The following is a 25,619-nucleotide window of genomic DNA, read 5'->3' as shown; positions in this document are numbered from 1 at the left end:
ATTTCTTTATTATCATACCATAAGCGGCACTTTCACACTCATCATTCTACTTCTACCTTTCGGCTAAAAAGGTAATTATAATGCATGGCAATGTTTTTTGGCAGCAGAGATTATGGCGTTTTGATATCAGTGCATAGTAGAAGAAGAAAAGCAGCATTTTTAGTGTATACTTCTAATCTCAGTGTGGTACAGTTTCAAACTATACAGGTTGGCTACATACGTACATGCTATGAAGCACTCGAGCCAAGTTTATTCTAAAGCACCATGTTGTTTCCTTGGGTCAGTCTGACTTCATTTCAGCAGCTCACTCATCTACTTGATCTACAATTAAAAGCTAGTCCAGTAGGAAATATGGTAAAGGTGATCATTTCAACAAAGATCTGAACTATACACTTTACCCACTACATTATGTTGGTGAATCTTACAAACAAAATTTTGTAAATTTATGAGAATGTCCTAAGTCACAAAATGTATTAGGCTAAACTTAACATATTTGCATGCCCTTTAACCTCTCTTACAAATGTTTTTCTTCACATATCAACATGCTGATAACTTCTGTGATTACTGAAAATTGTGGCTCATTATTATTTTGAGGTAGCTCTGTACTGCATGCAACTTCGACGCTGTTTTCCAAGTTCTTGATCACTGCAACAGAGTTATAACTGTGTGCTCATCCTTCCCCTGCCACAGCATCTCCCCCTCAAAGTCAACCAACCCTTGTTTCCTTGCTCGTAGAAGAATCCCAACCAGTTTATTAGAGATGGTCACATAATGCTCAAACAGTTTCCCAAATTCAACAGCGATCACTTTCCCATCCAGATCTCCGTCTCTGTGCTCTCCGATGTTCCTTATAACCTCGCACAGCTCCTGAACTTCTCTGTAAATGCGTGTGTGAGCATCCTTTCCCCGCTGCTCTGTCATGGATCCCTGCAGGGGCTTCCCATAGTCGTCCTGACCTCTTTGAGGGACCACCACACTGGGCTTGGAGTTGTTACTGAAGGGGTTGTGCTTCTGGTACTCCTGGTGCTCATGGGACCACTTCTGCCAGTTCTCCTTCAGGCCTTTCACAGAGACGATAGATGCTGAAGTGTCATCTCTTACTTGTGCAGGAGCCGGGACATCATCATCAGTTTCCAGGACATCAGAGCTCTGGCTGTTTGTCTCCATAACTGATTGTGCTGTGGGGGAAATTACAAAGCTTTAATCAGTTATTTCTGCAAGAAGGGATACAACGCACTCACTGAAGAATAGATCTCTATCTTTTTAATGCTTAGTAATAAAAATACATGAGGTTTGGATTTTAATATGAATATTTTTGATCTAACTTACTGTTGTTTGGATCTGCAAATGAACCTTGGATGGCTTAGAGTTCAGCATTGCTTAACAGGATTTACCCACAGTCTAAACAAAATAATTTCATTGACATTGAGGAAAATAAAGGAAACAGGGTAAAATATTATTATACTACATTATTATAAGTTCATTATCAAAACAAGTTAGATTTGTAAAACCAGAACTACAGAGACAGCCAGAAGTTGCGAGTTAACAATGGTCAAACATGATCAAACTTACATGACACAGACTGAATCGGACCTCTCTTCCCTCGACATTACATGTCATTGCATCCAAAGTGCATAGAACCCATTATGACAATTTACAACTTAACAATAAAGCAGCAGTGCTGACTGCAGCTAAAGTGTGGGTGCATTTCTGTCCCGAAACAAAACCACTGTGACGGACACCTGAGACAGCCAGTGGCATGTTAGAGGAGATCCAAGCAGCCAATCAGAGAGGCTGAAGGTGTCACAGAAGTAAAGCAGATTACAGTCGGGGTTTATAATGCTACAAGAAGAAAAGGAAGGCAATGTATCCACACATACAGTCTATGATCCACACACACACACACACACACACAGATATACCGAATTAGAGTAATTAAAACAAAAGTTGAATAACATAGGGAACATTTTATTAAAAAAACGGACGATTTAAGTACAGTAATTGTTACAAATGATCCAAATTATATTTATCTATTAAGTCAACCGAAGTTCGTCGACACACTGCAAAAACACGTTTCAACAAACACGATGCACGATTAAATTCCAGGCAATAACTTGTATGAACTTAAAAACAAAACCCTCATTCTTTACTATTTTTTTTTAGTAATTTTGTCCTCAGGCGGTACGTTGCCTCACATTACGGTTTCTAGTCGGACGTGTTTTGAATGCGCATCAAAATGGCGACCACCCTGAATCGATCATGCAACCAATATCTGATACATCTTGCCCAAGATAATTTGGACTTCAGGTTACCGGTAACCTCCGTTAACAATTGCTCTCAGTTACTTTTTTAGCTGTTGTTTTGAATGTTTTAGTTCAAGTTTTTCTTTATAAACAAAAGCAGAAACAAGCTAACAAGTCCCTTCTCCCATTAGCTAGCCGCTAAAGTGTTAAACACACTCATGTTGCTGCAGCCGTCTGATATTAGATTTAGACATTAGTTTGAGAGGTCTTATTATCATGACAATAAACTGAAAGGTTACACCTGCATAATATTTTGCTTTTCTTGGGTCAAAAATGTAAACGTGTCCCTAAATCTGAATAAGTGAACTGTATGTTATACATGTAAAGACACCTGAACCAGTGGATGAAGATTAAGAAAACTAAACTAACTTAACCTGTAGACTTGTAAATAGAGAAACTTAAATTGTGTTTCTGAGTTAACTAGTCTTACCCTAAGTCCCAAACTGTTCCCTCAAGTATCCCCAAACTTTTTGAAAGTGGGATCCTATATTGTCTCACTATCCCTTTAATCTCATTTACATTTTGTGTATTTCAATTGATTATAAAGCATGGTCATTTGTGATTTCTGAACTTTTTGTTTTTCATTCAGGAAATTAAGGCTTTGCTGGCTCTCAGAGGAAAACCCTTCCATCCCAGAACAAACTTCACAGAAAAGGTCTGCAAGTGATATGCACCTGCTCAGCTGTTTCTAAACACACTGGTTATTAAAGACATAATCCATATCTAAAAGTTCAGTCCTGTAGACCTCATTCCTCTAAAGTAACTCCCTGTCTTGCATGCACTCTCTTTTAGTCTCCTTTCTGGTGTCTGGATGGTTTGTGTGAGGAGGATGTACGTGGCATCATGGCCAGATCGGTTTGTGCAAAGTAAGTTTTTATATTTTTTGGCCGATGCAGTGATGGAATGATCCTGTAATGTTGTACATAAAAGCCTACACACATTGACTTGAATGTATATCTCATATGCTCTCTCAGCTGATGTGCAGCTCTAGTTTATGCAGCATTATTCTTGCAGGTCTGCTTTTGAACTCTGGGGTCATGGACAAACGCACAGTGAGCTCAAAACATCTCTCTTGAACTACCCATTGGAGAGCATGGTTTGTGATGCTTTGGCTTAAAGTTCGATCTTGTTGAAGGACCAATCCCTGCACTTATATGAAACCTCTATTTGGAACATAGAGAGTCTAAGCTTTTTTTTGCGCTTTCTCCTCCACATACTTACACAGTTACCGTTCATGCACAAAGACTCAACTTACAAAATCAATGTCTACACTTTCAACAAGACTTTGGAGTTTGCGGACAGAATCAAAAGGATCGATGTGAGTATGTTTGTGTTTGGATGTGAAAACATATAGATGTATGTGGTGTATGTTCATCTGTGGATTTCTCTGTGAATGTGCAGGATATCATGTTTTTGTATTTTCTCTCCAGGCTTTGGACTATCTCCCGTTTGAGGGCGCAGTGAGTCTGAAAAGCCCTGAACACATCTTCTGTTTATTGGAAGACTACGGCACAGACCCCAACAACATCCCTGAGCATCCAAACTACATCTATTTTGGCCGATGGGTGAGATACATCAGTTTGCATTTGACTCATAAAAAACGAATCTGCACTCGAGCACATTTCATCCTTTGATTCTCTTGCACCAGATTGCAGATGGACAGCGTGAACTGATTCGCTCTCACAGTGTAAAAAACAGGCATTTCATAGGAAACACCAGTATGGATGCTGGACTCTCGTTCATTATGGCTAACCATGCTAAAGTTAAAGAGAACGACCTGGTATTCGACCCGTTTGTTGGCACAGGTAAGATAATCCTCACACACACATGTAAATACAGGAATTCACACGCTTTGGGAAATCAGTGTCAATAAATGGTTCCTGATCCTTGTATCTGTTTGTTGTAGGGAGCCTGTTGGTAGCTTGCTCTCAGTTTGGAGCTTATGTTTGTGGAACAGATATCGATTTCAACACCATTCATGGAAAAGGTAAGTTTTGTCTACTCAGAGCTTAAACTGCATGTTAAAGGCTTTATATGTGATTTTGTGATCCAGCAGATGTCGCCCTTGAGCACCAGCATGAAACCAAAACAACTTGCGGTGCATTGTTGTGTTAGCATGCTAATGCTAGCGATCTTTATTAAGCTCGTATCTTCACACTGCATGTAAATTTACCTGAAATGAGCGTGATCTAGAAACACAGTTAAGCAGTGAGTACAGTATGTTATTCTTCTTTTCTCTAGTCCCTCAATTAATCAACTTTTATACGTGAGGGGAGGAGTCAGCCGGCCGTCCTGGCGATGTAAACAAAGTGAAGATAGGACTCTGAAAACTCTGAAAACATCACAGACAGTGGGACTCGGGTGTTACACCCATTGTAGACAGTCATGACTCACAGAGTTATTTTCAGAGGATATACTTGATTTCTATTATATTTAAGTGTGACAAATCACATATAAAGACTTTAACTGTTGTATAGCATGTTGTGTCTTTATCTCATACTTTTGAATATATTGCTTTAGAAAACCAGATTTTGTCTTTGTCTCTCAGGTAGGTCGAGTCGTAAAAGCCAGAAGTGGCGAGGACCCGATGAGAACATTCGAGCTAACCTGCGGCAGTACGGAACAGAGAAGATGTATGTCGATGTTATGGTGTCTGACGCCTCCAAGCCCGTGTGGAGGGAGGCTGCTCTGTTTGACGCCATCATCACTGATCGTAGGTCATCAAGTTCATCGTCACATACCACTAATAACACTTGAGACATGCTGAATATCTAACGTGTCTCATTTGATTATTCCTTTGTGGTGTGAAGCTCCGTATGGTATCCGCGAGTCTACAAGGAGAACTGGCTCTCATAAAGACATCAGTAAACCACACGATGGCATGTAAGTTCAGCTGTTTGCTCTTTAACTTTTACACAAAATGGATCTTATCGGGCTGAAGTAGGGCTGTGATTTTTTCCATAACTAACTCGAATTATGATTTTAATCTCCTTTTTTTTTCTTCTAATAAAACGACGAAGAAATTACTTCAAACAAGTTTTGATTTATTTTGTCAATAAAATGTAACAAAAAGAAACTGAATTTATTTTTGAGATGAATAAAGTTATTTCTTCTTTAGGGGTTAAAGGTCAAGCTGTAAACTTGTCTTTAAAAGTGCTCTATGTAGTTTCAGCAAAAGTACAGATGAGACAGAGCAACTTCAGCAAAAAAGCTGTAGCTTGGTGGGGACATGCCCGGGTCACCCGCGGCCGAGTATCTTAAAGAAAATCTTGATTTTCAGTTTGAAAATCCCAATTTTCTAAATATATGTTTTATTGGTTTAATCAAGCCCTCGTCTCAAGGCATAACATATTTGTTACTAACTACAGTTAACCTTTGTGTTGATTTAGAGTAACCTCGTCTGTCTTTAGTCTGCTCACTAAAACCTTTTCATTTTCTTTAAAATGTTTTATTATGTTTCTGTGGGCTAACCATGTGTGTGTTTATTTGTTTTTTCTTCCTAAGCTACGTTGACTCTCACGTCCCTGTGTCACAGGCGTACCACCTGAGTGACATCTTCACGGATCTCTTACATTCCTCTGCCCTCCACCTGGTCATGGGCGGGAGGCTAGTCTACTGGCTGCCTGTCTACAGACCAGAGTGAGTATTCAGAATCCGTATCAGCTTTATTGACCATACTGTATACAAGAGAGCGCATTACTGTGGCAACCATCCACTATTTAAAACGCTAAGCATGCTGCTATAGTCACACTGTCATACCCGCTGGTCAAGAGGAACTTCAGATTCACTGTTTTTAGTGACATCTTATAAGTGGCAAATATATTTGTATTCATGTTGAAAACATTTCTCATAGTTTGATGGTTTTTTATGTGATAAGTTTAAAGTTTTCCATCAGGCTAAGATTGAGAAATGTTTTGCTTTTCTACCAGTAGGGGGCAGACTGACTCCATAAAACCTGAACTCTAAAATAGAAATAGTTTGGAACACAACCTTTATCAATTGATGTTGATACTTAACTAAGGGAAGTCTACATGGTAAGTTGACAGCAGCGACTGTCTGTGAATACACACATTGACAAAGGACTTGAAGACTTACCTTTAAACTCTTGGGGATTGTTTATCAATCTCTCACTTTGTGTCCAGTAAACTTGCATATTAAGGTATCCACTTTGGTTTTCCCTTTAGCTATTTCCTATTCCCGCTCCTATTAAACATCATCCTGCCACTGTAACTACCTGTATGAATGAGAGTGTTTGAACTGGGTTGTTACAGGTGTGTTGAGGTGGTTTACAGTACACCACAACTGACGACTCCTTTATATGTGTGCTCTATGAGAGGGATCATCTGAAACAAAGTTGCATATTGTTCCATTTTCTTTGCATTAGCAGAAAATAAAGAGCAGACTTTGAGAGCAGGTGTTCGACTGTAAATGTGTAAAACCACAACAGAGATCGGCACCAACAGACGTTAGGGAAATAATACCCCTGCAGGGCTGGCACTCCCTGTGGACACTTATTATAAGAGCAGGGAGGAGATGAGATAGTCCTACATCCTCTGGTTTTTAGACTGTGTGGGTATGGAAATGTGAGGGGAAAAGAAACATCCACCTTTGGATTTTCCTTTGGACCTTTTGATAAACAGGCAGGCTTATTCCCCTGTCCATTCATCCTTTGTGTGTATGCATCAGTACATTTGCATGAATCTGTGTGGTCCTGTGTATGAAGCCATGCACACATATGTGTCATCATGTTCACACATTTGTCTTTGCTACTCATCTACCGGTGGCTGACTCCGTGCCTGACAGAGCGCCGAGCCAAAATAAACGTCTGAGGCTGGGAGAGTCAGATCTGTTAACTATCTGTCTCTACAGTCTGACCTGTGTGTGTGTGTGTGTGTGTGTGTGTGTGTGTGTGTGTGTGTGTGTGTGTGTGTGTGTGTGTGTGTGTGTGTGTGTGTGTGTGTGTGTGTGTGTGTGTGTGTGTGTGTGTGTGTGTGTGTGTGTGTGTGTGTGTGTGTGTGTGTGTGTGTGTGTGTGTGTGTGTGTGTGTACAATCACACGTGTGTAAGCCCAGCCTGTCTCCTGGGCCTAATCTGGGGCTCTACGGGGGAGATATCGGGTTTCTGTCACCCCCACATTTGTCTATATCAGCATCCATGGCTGTGATAGAAACACAGGATTGTGTGTGTCCGCCTGCTTCATTGAAATGTGTGTGTGTGTGCGCGCTTTGTGTGATGACAGGTGACACAAAGTCCTGTCAGCAAGAGACCCGCGTCTAGACCTGGTCAGACCCCTAACCCTCTCTTCCTTTTCTCAACTGAGAAAAATAAATGAAGAAAGAAAAAGTATCAAGACAGATGATGGAAAATCAGTCATCACAGCCATAAAGTGACCTAATTACAACATAAACACGTGAAGCAAAGTGATAAAGTAAGATGATGCATGTGTCAGAGAATGTAAATGAACCATGTTTTCATTTCGAGGTCATTCATTTTTATTCTAATGTATCCCTCTGGACATTTAGATAAATCTCTCAGTTCATGGTTCTGTCATATTTACAAAAGGCCACACAGTCAACTGCCCCAGTAGCATGTGAGCTGCGCTACAACCGAGATTACACGCATCAATCAGCTGTTTATTTAATATATATATTATTGTCAGACAGTGTATTTTAAATTGTATTTAGTTTGCTTAGATAAATGGTTCCCAAACTTTTTTCCTTGGAGCCCTTTCTTCTTGTATCTAAGAAAAGCTGGGACCCCTGAGGAGCCGAAACAGAAAAAGATACTCAGCAGATGAAATGAACTCCAATTTCCAATTTTAATATTTGCCATTGATAAAATCCCAACAGAATATGTCTATAAACAGTTGTTCTTACCAAAACACCTGTGGATAAACTATCCACTGAGTGTTTTATCATGATTTCATTCAATATGTGCAAATCCAATCGTACCAACCTCGGATCAGACAGAGCCCCCCCTCCAGGATCTTGTGAGAAAGGACTGAAGTGATGAGGGGATCTGAAACTTGGATGAATAAATGAAGTTTGCTGGTCAACCCTCCTAGTGTAATTTAAAGCATGAGTACTGTAGGCATTGATCATGTACAGACATACAGTACAGATCATCTCCCTAATAGAATCAGGGATGGTGTATTACAGACAGACAGTCATATCCATACATGACATTGGTCATTTAAAAGCAAATATTTTGACGAGGCACATGGAGTAATATTAAATCTACGGAAGAGGATTAGAGCCACTGAGAAAAAAAATTATTGGTTCTGACTTTTTTTAGGATTCTAACTTTAATATCAGAATTCTGACTTTAATTTCTTTAATAACTCTTTTTATCCAGAGCCAGAATTCTGAGAAAAATTCTCTGGAAAAAAAAAATTCTGACTTTAATCTCAGAATCTCAGGATAGTGGTCTGTTCGGCAACTCCACGTGATCATTGTCTTGAAAATGGGGAGCGTTGGCAGTCCTTAAGGCGACCTTGTCAATGTGGACAAAGGCATCCCAGACGGTTTGAAAGTCTGAGCTAACGGATCTCACTGTGTTCACAGCCATTTCAAGTTTACCACTTGTTATCCGACTACCCATGACGGGTGTTAATTCAAGGATTAAACAGGCCCTATTTCCGCCGGTTTCTGAATCGTTCAGATTTGTGTTTGTTGTCTGAAAAGGATCATCCTATAGTGTTTCAGCATCTTTGATTGCTGTAATGCAATCCCAATACATGTCAGCTTTCATCTGACAGGAACTCAGCTTTTTATCCATCTCTATGAACATACTGTATCTGAATATGACTGCAGCTACTAATTTGCTCTTAGACATTCTCTAGAACGCCAACTCAGTCCTTGTTTCTTAAGTTGCAAGTGGGACCATAATCAATGAGCAGTGCACAGAAAAGTTAGTCTTGGCCAGTTGTCCTTTATCGATAACTACAGTCTAGGCTACACCAGAAGCCCTCTTAAGTTGGCTATTGCTGACTTCTTGGGTGCCCAAAAGGCTTCCAAATGACAAAAAGTATCACTTTTATGTTATAAGTAGTAGTTTAATGGGGCGCTGGTGGCGCAGTGGTTAGTATGGAGGCTGTCGTCTCAAGCGGGCGGCCCGGGTTCACATCCCACCTGTGGCCTCTTTCCCGCATGTCATTCCCCTCTCTCTCTCTCCCTGATTTCCAACTCTATCCACTGTCCTATGTCTCCATTAAAGGCACAAAAAGCCTAGTAGTTTAATATAGTTTGTTGTTATGACAGTAGTGGTTTAAGAGTGTTTGTTATTATGACACAAGTGAAGCCGGTGTCCTTTACAAAGGTTCAAATCAATGCCTGCATCCACTAGCACCACAGGCAATGCTCTTGATGACTGCTTAAGAGAGTAGCTCTCCTGGATGCATCACCTCTAGTCCCTGTGATGACCTAACGTTCCGTAAACCAAAGAGGCCCACGCGTAGCCATGGCAACATGGCTGACAAACAGTGATGTACAAATCCGACTTTGAGTGGGGACTGTTGTTACTGTGATGGTGGTCAGGAAAAAGTGCTGCTGACACAAATATACAAACACATACATCATTGCTGTTAATAGGGCCTAACCTGGCCGAACCTGTGATGACAGACACCGCAGTCAACCTGTCAGGTCACTTTTTCCATCTTCATCCTCGCACTAAATACGCTTCCTTTAAATAACTAGCTGTTTTTACACTACAATGTTCAAATGTAGTAGCACTAGTTTATTTTGTATACGCCATGCACCAAAACATTCCAGCCTGCATGCAAAATAAGAGCAAAAGAACAAACACACATGCTAGTCACATTATGTCAAATCACAAATGAAGTAGGTCTCTCTATTTAATTATAACAACTAAGTTACACCTCCAACATAAAGATTCTTCTTATGGTGTTGGAAGGCATTTAACAAAACTGAGCAAGCTGGAATTGTTCTAAAAAAACTGTTAGTGAAATCAACATTTATCTGAGAAAAAAAAAGCAAGTCAGGATCTTCTGCAGATCTGTTACAGAAAGGTGACATCTAGAATATTTAAGAGTTAAAACATGTTTACAAAAGCCAAAGGCAAGATACCACATCTCTGCTGGGCACAGACCCTGTACTCTGGTCAAGAAAGGCATAGTGCTCTGGATGATCATTTTGACTAAAACTGCTGGATTTCAAATGTTTCCATACACATTTTGTAGAGCTACATTTTAATATGCTGTATATGCAAATTCCCTCGCCCAATGGTACCAATTTTAAATTCAAATCCCAGTAGAAAACCAGTTTGGTCTGTTATTTGTTACAACTTTAAGCTTTATTAAAGTTAACGGCTGTTCTATCCCACGTCACCGTAAACTTATAACCAAACTCTCTTCATAACCTTATTGAGGATAAACTGAATGCTCCACCTGCAGAATCAGGCTCAAATGATAGACTACGACTCAAAGGTTCTTGTGATTTTATTGGTGGGAAACAGAGGAAGAGAGAAACATAAATAAGTACCGGTAAGTCAAACTTTATATATAGTTTTTTAAAACACTCAGTGATAAAGTAAGTGGAATGGTTGTCAAAGAGAAGAGATTTTAGGTTGTAATTTTGACATGAATAGTCTTCGTCTGTATCCCAACAGCTCTTTTTTTGCAACCAGGGGAAAAAAGAGTCCACTTTGTTCACAGGACTTACATTTTCTAACTCATGTAAAATTAAGATGCCCAAATGAAAAACATTTGTTTTTGCTTGTCTCTCTCTCTACCCCTTTCTTTGTGTCCACCTGGAGGCCTGTGTGTAACATTGAGTGTGTGTGTGTCTCCTTCCAGGTACTGTGAGGAGATGGTTCCTCTTCATCCATGTCTCCGGGTCATCAGTAACTGTGAGCAGACTCTTTCCAGCCACACAGCGCGACGCCTCATCACCATGGAGAAGATCAAGGAGCCAGAGGTGTGTGCTGTTGTGATTGAGATAATAAACAAAAGTTATTTACTAAGATAAAACAACAGAAAATTAGTTCTCAACTCACCGTATTTTAAAAATCTAAAATCTGTTCCATTTTTGATTCAAATTTGTTTTTTTAACTTTGTCAGAAGAGAATTTTTGCCTGACTTTGTGAGATCAGAGAATTGGTGGTTATGCACCATATCTATCCAGGAGTCTTAGTTTTTAACATTTTATTTTGGTTTGTTATGTGCCACCCTAAGGTGGCCCTATGATGCAAACAATATTCCACAAACCAATCCTACAAAAACATATTCAACACATGAACTGTCAAATCACTGGATTTATTTGTAGACATACATAAGAACCAAATCATTAAACAAAGTGAGGACAAAATCAACAAAACACACCAACACAAAGTCCCTGTCTGAGAATCAAAAGAAGCAGCAGTCCCCAGTCCAAAAGCCTCTAGCTTCTTGAAGTCAGTGCTGGGGCTCAAAGACGGTGCACGTGGTCCAAGACGATGTGCACGTGGTTGACAATCAGTGTCACCTGAGTTACATATACTGTACAACAGAAAGGGGAAAAGGAACACACAGAACGGGGAAAACCAAAAAACTTTTTTCACCTAGTTCTCATTTGAACATATAATGTCTACATATCTGCACAGAACTGTCCTCTAAGTGCTGCAGAGATGTTTCCTGGTTTCATATGTGTGAGCATGAACAGCATCACAGATATAAGTTTGTTTATGTTAAACAGGATCATGTGTCCGCCTGCCTGTTCTTTTGAACAGAAGATGTTTGTATATGCGTAACCACATAAGTATGTGTCATGCTCATGTATGTATGATGTGCATATGTTCATGTTTTGTTACATGCTATCCTGAAGTCAGTGATGGTGTCTCTTTTCGGGTTAATCCTCAACATCTGGATATGATTTCTTTCTTTTATACTTGAAAACCTAAATGGGCTAATCACACATTATATGGAAAACAATCCATCTTTGGATCTGACATCCATTCCACTTCAAAACCCCAAATTGTTCCCATGAAGTTCCCTGCATGACACACACACAAAAACACACAGATGTTTGTTCTTCTCCGACTTCTAGGTATCTGAGTTTGCAGAGTTCTTTCTTCCAAAAAGGCCAGAGTGCACACCTATGGGAACTAAATCATCAGGTTTTTACTTCTGAATATGTCGATAATTCTGTTAAACATACATGAGTTCACACAATGCCAATGTTTCCACCCCGAATTAAGCAAATGTCAGCCATATTACTGTGGAAGGTCGGCGGTTTCGATCCCCAGCCCCTGAAGCCACGTCTGATATGTCCTTGGCATATGAATATGTATGAATGGGATTAGTTACTTCTGGTGGTCACTTACACATCAGCCTCTGCCATCAGTGTGTGCAAGCTCAAGTCCATTTACCAAATGTTTTCTGTTAAACGAGCACAGAAAAGTCTCTTTGAAACCCATGTTTTTCTCATTTATGGGGCGTGAAATAATGTTATGGTTGGCTAAAATACTTATTAATATAAAATTGCACTAAACATGTGTTCCCCTTCACCTGTATGATTTTTGGCATATACTGAGTTGATATATCCACAGTTGTCATTTGTTCTTATGTCCCTTTAACCTTTTTGTTTTTGGGTCATGGATATTTAGTCAGCCATAGTTATTTCCCCTTAGTGTGGTCATGGAAACGTTTCCAGGTTGCATGGCAGCATCAATAAGCAGACGAGAGGTGTTGCTGAAAAATGACAGGACCAACGTTAGAGTCATCATTTCAAACTCAACTCACCTCATTATTCCTTCAACCAGCATCTCTCTTCCTGCCTTCATCCCTTCATTGACCTGCAGCATGCAGCGACCTAACAGCCAACACAAACCGTATAACTAAAGTTCATATTCATCATTATGAGCACTAAACAGTACAGGTCCTTTTGTTGACATGAGAAAAATGAAGAATGACACTGACAATTATTTTTCCCCTAAACTGGAATGAAGCTGTCATGGTTATATTTACTAATAATTATTTATTTGTCAAATTTGTAGTCTCAACATGTGCCTCAGGGAGGGGGAGAAAGGCAGCTTCCTTGTGTCCCGGTTGATTTTCATTTATTTTTTTTAATTACAGGCTTTATTCTGTACATTTCAAAAGATATTTGCTGCTGGAAGTTTGATAACATCACATCTAAAAACGGTTTAGGGTGAAAAATAAAAAACCTGTACTGCTTCAAAAAGGATTTTAGTTTGTTCTAACAGGCGTAAACTTGAAGTTCTTTAAGGTTCAGGGTTGGTTTAAATAACTTAATTTTCGATAACCTCTACACATTTTCTCCTTACAGGAATTGGACAGCCTGGCTCATCTGGAAGACCTCCACCTCAGCCCCTACCAGGGACACAACGCCTTCAGAGAAAAGTATTTCAGTGGATTAAACAAGAGGTGTGGCAAGGAAGAAGACAGACCTCATGTCAATGGACAGTGAGCCGTAACTGCTCCAGATGCAGATTCAAGGAAACAGAAAAAGATAGAAAAAACCCAGTTTTAATGGACTGACAGACGGAAACAAACGGATACCTTTTTGTTACCTTACTTTTTATCTTCATCACTATTTTATCTAATTTGTTATTGCTTGTACTTATATCTTCAAAATAAATGATTATAAAATAAGTGTTCTTTCATGAGTGCTTTTACAGTTACACTTACCAGACATCTCATTGGTTGAATGGTAAATCAAGATTTTGTAAATAAATACAAATAAGTGAGAACTTGGGTCAAAGTGTAGGAAGGTACTGGAGTGTTTGAGTGTCACACTTCTGTGAGGTTGGAGAGGCGACTGAATGGAAAATAGAAGCAGTCCAGGCTGAGATGTCCTAACTTGTAGTCAGTTTAGTAACTTTCATTCCTTCCTGCATGCCTGGTAAACACCCAAGTCTTTATAGAAACTCCTTTCCCCCAGTATCCAACACAGACTTAGTGTTAAAGTTCTGATAAATGGACTTTTCTAGTCTTCTGACTACTCAAAGCACTTTTTCCACTGCAGGTCACACCTACCCATTCACACCACATTCACACATTGAAGGCAGAGGCTGCTCTGTAACGTGACAATCACTATTAACTAAACCATACAAAATGAATACACATTCACACGCAGAGGGAGCAATCTGGGGTTCAGCTTCTTGCCCAAGGACGCTTCGACATGTGCCTGCCTGAGCTGGGGATCAAACCCCGACCTTCTGGTTGTGAGACGACCGACTCTACCACTGAGCTTAAGGCGCCCCTGTGTTTTCCATAATTTTAATGACAGAATAAAAACAATTCATTCAGAGAATAGTCATTATGTCTGTATCTATTTGGGAATATAGAATATGGCAGAGTTAGAAGTCCACAATCAGCCGTAGTATATAAACAATTGTTCATATCTAATGACATAAAAACATCATTCCCTTGTGTTGCCTCTAGAACAAAAATAGCTTCATTGTACCAGACTGACCTGACATGACTTCTGTTGTTGTTTTTTTGAATACTACACAGTTGCAGAGACACATTGTGTATGACTACAATAAAAGCCGTTGTCGTGCTTTATCCTGACATGATTAGGTGAGAGAGGCCTCCCTGTGCAAGCAAGCGCCCAAATGACAGGGCGTCCCCAGCTCGCCACACACCATTACAGTTAGTCAGCAGCTTTTGTTGTTTTTCAAGCCACAGTTTACACGCAGCCCGAGCTCGTTATTCATCTCCAGAGAGCACGCAGCAGGCCTTTATGCGTGTTACCCCTCTGCTCTGTTTATCAGTTGGGCCTCTGCCTCCTCACCACACTTCCCCGTCCACTCAGCTTCACAGGGTGAGAGTTTCAGGCACCATCACATGATACCAGGCTCCACATCGTTTGTGGTGCGCTTTTGTTTATGTTTCCACAGTGCCCGGTTGTTGTATATCATCATTTCACAAAATCGAATGATTCCACCAGGCAGTCAGAGAGCTCCCCTTTTTCTACTTAACACTTCTCTCTCTCTCTCTCTCTCTCTCTCTCGGTGTTTCTCTGCGTGTCACATGTCATTGAGTTCCATGTTTGCCACAACAGAAATCCCCTCTAAGAATAGGAGCGTAAATGCAGTCTCTAAAGATCTGTGTTTGAAGGGTGCCTGTTTGTATGTGTGTGTGTTTGCTGTGCCACAGTACAGTGATGAACTGTGCTTCATAAAAGCCCTCCGTCTCCAATGATCCAGACTATAATTAGGGAGGGGTGTGTGGGGGGGGGGGGTCCCTCATTTCACCACGTAATTCTGTCCAGACGCTGTGGAAATTCTGTTTGTGTGTGTGTGTGTGTGTGTACATGTGTGTACTTGTTAGATCTGGTTTTGTTTAATGTTGGATGCTCACTGCAGCAGAACAGTTTCCTGGTGTAATCCAGTGGCAATAAAATAATTTGAGACTGAAACTGTAAACAAAAGGCATATCCAAACAGTTGGTTTGGCTGTGTTTCATTCTCTAATCCTAACTTTATACCATTATCCCCTCTTTTATACTCAGTGAAAAGGTGAGTAATTTTTGTAACAACTGAGGCGCCGTCCCTTCTTTTCTCTCCCTCCACATCACCTCCCCTCCAACTCCTCAACCTCCTCACCTCTTGCACTCCCTGCTCTCTCCTCTTTTTTTCTCAAAGGGGATCTCCCTGTAGGAGGACAGGGTCGCTGTTTTGGAACGATAACTCCTGATTAAACTCCTCTTCATGTCTGAAAAATACCTTTAGACTGCTGAATCAGCTGGTGTACTGTGAGAACCTGATGTTTTAAAGGCAGTTTAAAACTAATGCGGACTGGGAAAGGTAATTTTTCCAAATTACTGACATTTTAATGTGGCACATTTCCAATTGTTACTTATGTTGCACCCATGAAAAGACCAGGACTCTGTCTTCCCGGTGCTGTATTTTTTATGATTATCTTTCTTAAGAAGCATCGGGTCCTCACAACAAAAACGGCATACATGCGCATTCATCTCTTGACCACGACCCCGACCATTTACGTCACCTCTGCACGCAGGCCGATGACGTCATATATCAAAACCTAAAATTAAAAGAGCTAATAACAACTTTATTATTTCTGTGTAAACTAACATGAAATTACAGTACCTGTATGTTTTTTTAATTAACAAATTAAACAAATGTGAAATAATATTATATACAGTACTTTCTAACTTATAGTGTAGTGTGCTTTCTTCTGTCAAATTGAATTGCATACAAATATTTCTAGGTCGCAACAGTTACTCCAAATGTGACGTTGAACACAGGTTTTCGAGTTCTTAAGCATAAAGCTGAGAGTATTTCAACCGTTCCACTTTTTTGTGTTACTGTTTAAAGTTATAAAAAAAAGGAAAGTTTAAGAAAAAACAATGTCAAATGTATAAGATATCATTCTTTTTGATTTAAAAAAAACATTTTTGCCTTTATTTGATATGGCAGCTGAAGAGAGACAGGGCATGTTGGGAGGAGAGAGTGGGGGGATGACATGCAGCAAAGGGCCGATGTCAGACCTGAACCCACAGCCGCTGGGAAAAGAACTACAGACTCCGTACATGGGGCGAGCATCACAACCGCTAAACTATCGGCACCCCTCAGATATACATTTTTTAAGTTAAAAAAAGTGTTCCTTTTGTCATTAATCTTTTTTTTACGTCTTGACTTATGAATGCAGATATTAGTGAAGAAAGAAAGTGTAAATAATTGCTATTCATTTGTTAGTTTTCACACATTCCTCAGCAAAATTAATATAATACCTTCAAGGTGGCATTTAAATAAAGTTCAACCTGGCCCTTTTTGGTCACCATTTGGATCAGTTAGGAAGGCGTGGACATTTTTCCCATTCCAAGGGCGGGCATGACAGAAAAAGTTTGAGAGCCACTGATGAAGGACTGTGAAAACATGTGCTTCAGTTTTCAAAAGTAACTCTGCAAAAATTGACAAACTATTACTATGGGAACTGCTAAGAAGAAAGGAAGAATGCAAACATACCTTTAACAAACATGTAGGGAGGATCACTGCAGTCAGATGACCTGATGGATAGAAAGTGATTAGACACCTTGAGACCTGGAACACAAGCTAACCTATGATCTTTTTTCACCTGACAGAATTTAAATATAAGAGTGTGTGTGGCAGAAACTTCATAGCACACAGCTGCATGTCCAAGCTTTAAACACACACACACACACACACACACACACACACACACACACACACACACACACACACACACACACACACACACACACATTAGTGACTGAACACGTGGTGCAGGTGCAGTGCACCTGTCCAAAGCCAATGGAGTTTGTACAGGTGCAGGTCCTCCACCGCCCTCAGGTCACCCTGGTGCCCTCATACACCCCAGGAAGCCCTCCGCTGCTCCTCGATTGGTTGATGGAGGTAAGGTGAGAGCTGTTATCTCAATGTCTGGGAGGAGCAGTCCTGCAGAGGAAGAGTCATTATAGCGCCACAAATCACCACAAGAGTCACATCTCACACAGCTGTGTGAAACTAAAACCATGTTTAAAAGAGTGTAGGAGGAAGAGAGAGCAGTCGAGGGACGGGATAGAGGAATATCAAGACCCTGCTCCCTTTGTTTTACAATCCAGGGTACAGTAACTTACATCTTATTCCAGTATTATTGCACCCAGAGCCACTAGATGACAGCCTTGAGCAGAGAAAGCCTTCAGAGATTCCCTATTAGGGATGTGTAGAGGTCCTGTGTGTACTGTCCTCCAGCCTGCAGACTGTTTGCTATACAATCAGTGCCGCTCAGCTTGTAAACAAACAGTTCAGGGGCTAAGCTTTTGAAGTGATAGAACCGTGGTTGAGAAAGTGCAGAGCTGCTCCAAACGCACAACATCCTCTTTAAAGATATAGCCTGGAAGTGGTGAGGGTTGTTGGCCCGGGAAGTAAATGGGGTGACTGAACGGCTTGTCACACAACTTCCTCATCCTTCTTTCACCTATCCGAGGCCCATTATATCATCACACAGGGTTTTTTATTTTGTTTTAATAACAGAGTGACGTCTAAGGAAACCAAGCAACAACCACTTATGCTTACCTAAAAATAACCCCCCAGATTTCCTCTTTTGTGGCGAGTGCTGCATCTTGACTTCTTGTTATTTTGTTATTTATCTTCTTATGTCCCCCAGAGCACTTCACAAATGCATGGTTGATTTAGTGAAATGACTTGTTTGTCTGTGTGTGGATGTATTTTATTGGCTCAACGCGCTTAATAGGACTGAAAAAAATGTGTTTGTAGCAGAAACAGAAGGGAAGACACAGACAAAAACAAAAAGTCAATGTGTGTGTTTTGGTGTTTGCATGTGTGCCTTATTTTGTGTTTATAGTGTTTGTGTGGGTTCTTGTGGCTGTCAGTGCTGTTCTTCATTAATGACTAGAAACCGCTGGATGGCTCCCTCACGCCCTTTTTTAATGACTCTAAACTGCCAAGTGGTAAAACACACACGCACACACACACACACACACACACACACACACACAAAGCCAAGATGGCAAACATGGTGACATGAAACTTTCTCTTCTCCTCCTGCAAGAGTCATAAAGCACTAATTGGTCTTAATATAAGACACCAGCGAGGATGTATGCCATTATGAGAGCATTTTTCATTCATTCATTTTCCCAGGCTGACTTTTCATTCATACTTAGAGTCTATCCCGCATTCATTGGAGTGAAGGCATGGAAACAGCCTGGGCAGGTTAGCAGTGTCACAGAGCATAATGACACCCCCCCCTTACGCTGACATTTACACTAATGAGCTAATTTGAGTCTCCAGTTTCTACTGACTCTCATATATTAGCAAAGTGGAAGGAAACTGGAGCTGCCAAAGGAAATATTGAACACAGCGAGAACACCACTGAGAGGAAATATTAATATCCGCTATGCTTTACATAAAACATGAAGTTTGCAGCTGTTTAGGAGGGTTTGTGTGTGTGTGTGTGTGTGTGTGTGTGTGTGTGTGTGTGAGAGTGGTGGTGGTGGGGGCGGATCTCTAATAGTCCAAAGTAACAGCAGATACCCATTTCTCCCTCATGTTTTATTCCTGTGGTTCTCTGCTATCTCTTCCACCTGCAGCCCCCTCATCTCCACTCTCGCTGAGAAATTACATCTTTCAGGATGAGCTGAAGTGAGGAGTGCAGGTCTGTGCTGGGTTTGGATTTCAGGGATGCACATCAGTGCCTCTTGAGAGGGTCTGATTGAGGTCTAGTGGTACTGTGCCTCTGAGTTTCTGTGAACAAATCCCCGGCTGTGTACGCATGTACTTTGCAGATCCCTCAGCCGCTGTCTCATGGCTGTTTAGCTGAGTGGAATGTGTTGTAGATGGGGGAGTGCGTTAGCCAGAGCCAGGATACACGCATGACACTCCAATGTTTTCTTCTCTGGGACCTGCAGAGACTCTCACACCCCTATCAGTTCTTGGCAACACACTCACACCTGTCCCCTCTGAGGATCAGCCCAGCTGCTTGTGTTTCCCTGTGTCAAAATGTTATCTTTCTGTAGTGTGACTATTCTGCTTTGTCTTAGTCTGAACACACTTTCTCTGTCACTTTGATGCTTTCACCTTTCTCCTGTATTGTTCTGTTTGACTCTTCAGCCTTATTTACATCAAAATGTCCAGTGATAAACACAGGTTGTGTCATCTAACTCACATTGACAATGATTCAGCTAATTTGGTAATCTGCAGAAGCCAGTGCTTTCCTTTTTGTCTTCTCTCACAAGCCTCATTCTGTAATGTCATGTACGTTTCAAACTAGAGTGTTGCCTTTGCCAAAGGTCTAACTACCATTGTCACCGAAGCGCACCTTTTAAAAAGCTAATTCATGTATAAGTTATTTATTTTATTTGTATGTTGACACAGTCATGCTCTTACTCAGTTTTGATGAACAGCTGCTGGCTAGCTTCATGTTTTATGCTGAAAAAGTAGGAAAACGAATGTAAATCAAATTAGTGTCACAAAATTTTTTATTGTTTTGGGTGCTGGTGGCGCAGTGGTTGGTGCGCATGCCCCATGTGTGGAAGCTGTGGTCTTCCAAGCGGGCGGCCCAGGTTCAAATCCGACCTGTGGCTTCTTTCCTGCATGTCGTTCCCCACTCTCTCTCTCCCCCATTTCTGACTCTATCCACTGTCCTATCTCTGAAATAAAGGCACAAAAAGCACAAAAATAAATCTTGAAAAAAATTGAGTGTTGCTACTTAACAAGATTATTAATGCAGAGTAGATTAATCATGGGCTGGATGCATAAAATGTAAATATTCAATCATATTCCATGGCATCATATTACAAGAAAACAGGTAAATAAAATCAATAAATGCAAAACAAAAAGGTACAAAATAGCTCTTAACTACACCAGGTATGACAACATACCAGGTGGTACAGGTCTTCAGTAATTAGACAAATCATATATATTTTTTCTTTGTAGCATTTCAGATCAGAGGAATCCGCTCATAAGGCTTAGAGTTTGGACAGAGCCCTTTTCTAACTTCATTTCCCTCCCTGCTGTTTTCTGCAGCCAAAAACGACCTGGCCAGTATATGACAGTGTGGAACTCAAACCAAATAAACCTTGTAGAGTTGAGTTAGTGCTTGTTCTTGTTGTTACAGCTTTCTGGTTTGGCGGAGGTCCGGACCAACACTGACTTCCAACCATATAGCTTAAAGTGCAGCCCAGAGCTGAAAGTGCTTCATTTTACATCACAGGGCAGAAGAAAGACTGATGTCTAATGCAAGTCAAATGTCTCTTACATTTTTTTCATTTGCATCTCTACATTTAATCCATTATTATTTTATTAAAAGTGTTTAAGCTCCTATGTTCCTCTGATCAACAACCGGCTCAGTGCGGGAGGAAGAGGATTTTTGAGGTATTTTAACTATTGATATAAAATAAAGTGTTATGGGCAGATTAACACAAAAAAAACAACATTCACAAACAAACCACGAGACCTGATGTTTATTTTTGTTATTTTCTTCTCTTACTGTGTTTAAACAATGTTGCTATGCTACCTCTTCTTGCCATAACACCATAAACAATTTGCAGACCGCAGAGACCCTGCTTGTCGGCTCAGGGAACATTGCTATGGGAAATCCAGAGCATATAAAATGCATGTGTTTTTTCTCTCATTGCCTTTAGTTTTTGCTTCAATGCACCTTGGTGGTAAATTTGGATGACACAAGGAATGGAGAAAACATGGTGAACCTCATGAACTCACTCTTTCACCTTCAGAAAATGGGCTTTGAAGTGAATGTAGGGAGCAAATAACAATCTATAGTGTGCAACATGAGACGGCTGGGAAGTTGTTTGCATTTGTTTACGGTGTGTGTTTGGATATTGCATGATGAAAAGTTCTTGCTGTTATTTTTCTGTCGTTCTTGCGTAGCTTTTGTTGAACATTTTGAGGTTTTATGAATCTAAATACATAAGATATGTTTGTGTAAGGTTCTGCGTGTGTATGCACAAGCATGTTTTGTGTATGTCGTTTTCTGCACAGCCATGACCTTGTTTGTACGCCTATCTCATCTGCACAGTTTGTATCACGGGGGCTTTCCAGAACACCTCTCTCTCTTTGCTTGCACATTTTCCCTTCCAGCTGCCCCCGCTGAAATCTGCAGCTTTCTTGTTTCTTCCTTCCTCTGATGCTTTTTTACCTCCCACCTGCCACACACTCATGCAGCCAATCAACTTCTGCCATAAATCAGCAACCAGCAGCACTAGTCTAAAAACCACCACTTTGTTATATTTGGACTTGATTTGAATCAAGGTGTAACATGGTCAATCTGGCTCAGGGTTTTTCCACATGTTGTGGATTTATAAAACAAATCCCTTTACCTAATAGATCCTGCACACAATGAATGAAGTATTTTTTTAAACCCACATGTATTTTGAAAGAGTTGAGATCAATTTGGTATAAAAAGAAATGATCCGTGTCTGTATTCTGAAAATACTCCTTATTTTTTGCACATGAATCCATTGAAAATCAGGTTCTATACCATCTCCTAATTTTACTTAAAAGTCTATTTTGGTCCATTAATGTCCCCTTGTGGCATAGAAATACTAAAAGAAATAGTAAAAAACCTCCAGTGTTTTTTGTGTCAAAGTTGTTTGACCATATCCATTTCTATTACAAAGACCAGTACACTCTGGTTTGAACTGATATTGGTGGTCTTTATATGTCTTTGTTCTGTTTTTATGGCTCTTGCTAGCTCCAGTCTCCCCCACTCTTCAGAGCGGGTGATGGATGTGTCTTGTTTTCAGCAGCACAGCAGGATGTTAAGAAAGACATCGTGAAGGTCCAAAGACAGGTGACGGGCTTAAGAATGAAAGCACATCAATGTGTCAGCTTCTTGGAACAGTCATTTGATAAAAATCTGTTTTTTTTGCATAAACTTCAATGTTCATTTTTGTGGTTAGCCATGTGTCTGTAAAAGGGAGTGTAGTAACTGCTTCTGTCCTTTTATTAAGTCTTGAAAGTGTAACATCACTGAGCTCTCCATTATTGCAGCACAAGTAAAGGATCTACAAGTGCCCATCTTAATCTGTATAAGAATACAGACACTGTAGACACAATGTTGGGTGTCAGGATGGTTCTGGTTTCTGTTTGTAGCTAGTGTTTCAACAAATCACATGTGTAAAGCTAAAGACGCAAAACATATAGGCAGTAATGCAATAATTGATCTCATCAGTCACCTGATTTTGCTTTAATTAATGTCCAACGGATATTATATTATTTATCATTATTATTATTATTATTCTATTCTATTTGCATGCAAGTGCAGTTCATAATCTGCTCTAAGTTGTCGTCTCTCAACTGCACTCTCACATCTCAGGTCATGGGTCTGACTGTAAATATACAAAGTACAGAAAAGGAAGTTATGACCGGATGTCCTTTGTTGCTGACTGCTGATTTCACCTGAAGCCCTGAGAATCGCTAAAGTAGGCATATTGGCATGAGACGATCCCGAAGGGTAAGTTGCTGAAAAAATAGTTACAACTATCAAAAAGAGTTTCTGCATTAAGTTACTTAAGTGTGGCAGTGAGAGGAAGTGCTTTTTAAATTTCTGTAACTGTAGCAGCATTTTTTAATTTGAAGTAACTAGAAATGCTACTACAGTAGTTACCAAAAACAGTTAAGTAACGTGTTACTCTCCCAACACTGGTTAAGAGACTGTGCATACATCAGGGAGCACATTGATGTTCCTTAATTGTGCTTTACATACCACACAGTTGACCAAAGTCACAAAGTAAGTTTTACCCTGCGTCCTCTGGATAGGCCTGAAGAGAGAAGTTTCATAAAGCCTCCGTAGTAGTAAGGTGATTTAGTTGCATGGAAATACATTTATGTGTTTCTACCGTTTTCACAGCCAGTTGAGGTTGCTCACATTCCTTGGCAAATGATAAAGTGATTGTTTAAGAAATATGAAAGGAGTCATGTCAAGATTTAAGGAGTTTTATCTCACCCTTTATTACACACTTAGCACCTCATCAACCTTCCAGACAGATTTATTGTAAAAAAAAAAAGGATGATTGGAGGCGTGCCAGGCTGCAGCCATGGTGAGCATTACTGGCAGGTGTTGGCAAGTTTTTCCATTTGTAGCATTTCCCAGGAAGGTCCACAGTGCACTGGGACCTGCTGCATGTGTTTCAAGTTTTTAGCATGGCCTGACTGGTTAACACAAAGGTATGATATTTAATAAGGCTTAATGGATTTGAATCTTTATATGCAGCCATGATTTCTTTTTAGCAGATATTTGAAGTTTGTCTAAAAAGGATGTCTTTTTTTTCTTGCATTCTGCTCTCCTTCAGTCAAATAAAGTGTCACATTTACCTTTTGATGACTAATTGAAGTGGTCATGGGTGAGCTTTCATTCATCACAAAAACAGAACTTCATCACTCTTCCACCTCACCAGCCCGCCCCTCCATCCTCATCAAAGGTTCATGTGCCCGCAGTGTAACACCGAGTTTGCCTCCAACAGTCATTTATCATCATGTGCTTATTTCCAAAAAAGAACCATTTGTGTAATGAAAGCGGAGTGGAAAAAAGGAGAGAAAAAAAAAACAACGTTTAACCTGTAATAAAAAACAGACATGCAATGTAGGAGGGGGGAGGAGGTGAAGCCTGATTTGCTGCCAGCACTCCTCAAGGTGGTGCTGGTGGAGGAGGGGAAACGTCACATTATGAGGAATGAATTAAAGCTTGGATGCAAAGGAGGAGGGGGGGGGGGGGGGCTGTAGATGATCTCTGCTTTTATGAGGCTGCGAGCAGAACCAAACACACCAATGTTGAGTTAGCTCTTTATAGCTGAATGCTCTTGCACAACGGCATTACCACTGACTGCCATGTTCCCAGAACTGAGGTACATTTTTCCACTGTTAAGTTGTCACCAAACAAACAGTGTATGCCCAGCAGAAGGCAGATGTCTTTAGGAGGAACACTAAGAAGAGGCAGAAAGTGTTGATGAAGGAACATCTGCAAGAAACCAGTGCTTGTGCTTAGGCAATGATAGAAGACATGAAAGACATTTAAAATATCACAGGGTAGATCTATCTAATTTAGATCTTTATTCTATGCTAACTCTTTAAGTAACACGCTCATATAGTGTTTAGCTGGCACACAAAGTCTACCATTGCAATAGTTTACATTCTTCACAAAAATCAAGATACAAAGAACAAGGTGAAATCACATAACCTGACACTTTCATCATGAAATAAATCATCAAGAAGGAAGCCAGCAAAGAAATATGAAGATAATAAAAACTAAAAGTAGCCAACAATCTCACATAATCATTTTTCACACATTCATTCAACATCTCAAGACAGCCAGCCTCTGAAATCTTCCTGAATTTACTTTTGTTTCATGAACAGTTTTGCATATAGAACCAGCGTTAATCCAAGCTGAGGTGCAATACTGCTAACTATAACTGTATTTAATTTAACTGCATTGTTGTGCATGTTTATACATTTTCAGAATCAACTTGTTAGGTCTGGCTGGATCTGATATAGCACCCCTTACACAAAGCCAGTTAATGAATTATACATGTAATTGTATATTTTTCTATATAATGAATGACTCTGTATTTCTTGTTGGATGTAGAGAGTCAGGGGAAGTTTAATCATCTTGGTGTGTTTCCAGGGAACTCTCTCATTGTATCATCATAAACAGTATTGTAAATCCGTCATTGTCCATCACTAACATTTCCAACATAACTCATCCATGAAGCAGACATGCGTATAATTCTTGTTAATGTTTCCATCCTCCATGGTAAAAAAAAGTGTGAAATTTGGGGTTAAAAAAGAGGGGTGCTGGTCAGGGGGTGTAAAGTGGACAAGAGTGGAAGAGCAGGTCA

The 25,619-nt window shown here is 40.2% G+C and overlaps 2 protein-coding genes across 3 annotated transcripts; one reads left to right on the top strand and one right to left on the bottom strand.

Annotated features, from left to right (window-relative positions):
• Window positions 1-257: 257 nt before the first annotated feature.
• On the bottom strand, window positions 258-1,724 carry si:dkey-29b11.3 (actin-binding Rho-activating protein-like). Of its 2 annotated transcripts, XM_061049365.1 has the most exons (4): window positions 1,573-1,724; window positions 1,330-1,401; window positions 490-1,178; window positions 258-334 (listed from the first exon to the last, which is right to left on the bottom strand). In XM_061049365.1, exon 3 carries the CDS (start codon window positions 1,165-1,167, stop codon window positions 643-645), a length of 525 nt encoding a protein of 174 aa, XP_060905348.1. In that variant the 5' UTR covers window positions 1,168-1,178; window positions 1,330-1,401; window positions 1,573-1,724; the 3' UTR covers window positions 258-334; window positions 490-642. The 2 variants fall into 2 exon arrangements, with proteins under 2 accessions (XP_060905348.1, XP_060905349.1); XM_061049366.1 differs by lacking the exon at window positions 1,330-1,401.
• A 468-nt stretch (window positions 1,725-2,192) lies between these two features.
• Window positions 2,193-13,910, top strand: trmt11 (tRNA methyltransferase 11 homolog). The gene is made up of 13 exons (XM_061051083.1): window positions 2,193-2,314; window positions 2,893-2,958; window positions 3,096-3,169; window positions 3,318-3,399; window positions 3,529-3,621; window positions 3,734-3,868; window positions 3,952-4,108; window positions 4,210-4,290; window positions 4,852-5,016; window positions 5,114-5,186; window positions 5,808-5,942; window positions 11,115-11,235; window positions 13,585-13,910. Exons 1-13 carry the CDS (start codon window positions 2,225-2,227, stop codon window positions 13,723-13,725), a joined length of 1,413 nt encoding a protein of 470 aa, XP_060907066.1. The 5' UTR covers window positions 2,193-2,224; the 3' UTR covers window positions 13,726-13,910.
• The last annotated feature ends 11,709 nt before the right edge of the window (window positions 13,911-25,619 follow it).

This window comes from Labrus mixtus, chromosome 11 (genome assembly GCF_963584025.1).
Source record: "Labrus mixtus chromosome 11, fLabMix1.1, whole genome shotgun sequence".
NCBI classification, from domain to species: Eukaryota; Metazoa; Chordata; class Actinopteri; order Labriformes; family Labridae; genus Labrus; species Labrus mixtus.
The sequence above is the reverse complement of the archived record's forward strand: the minus strand, read 5'-3'. Positions and strand labels throughout refer to the sequence as shown.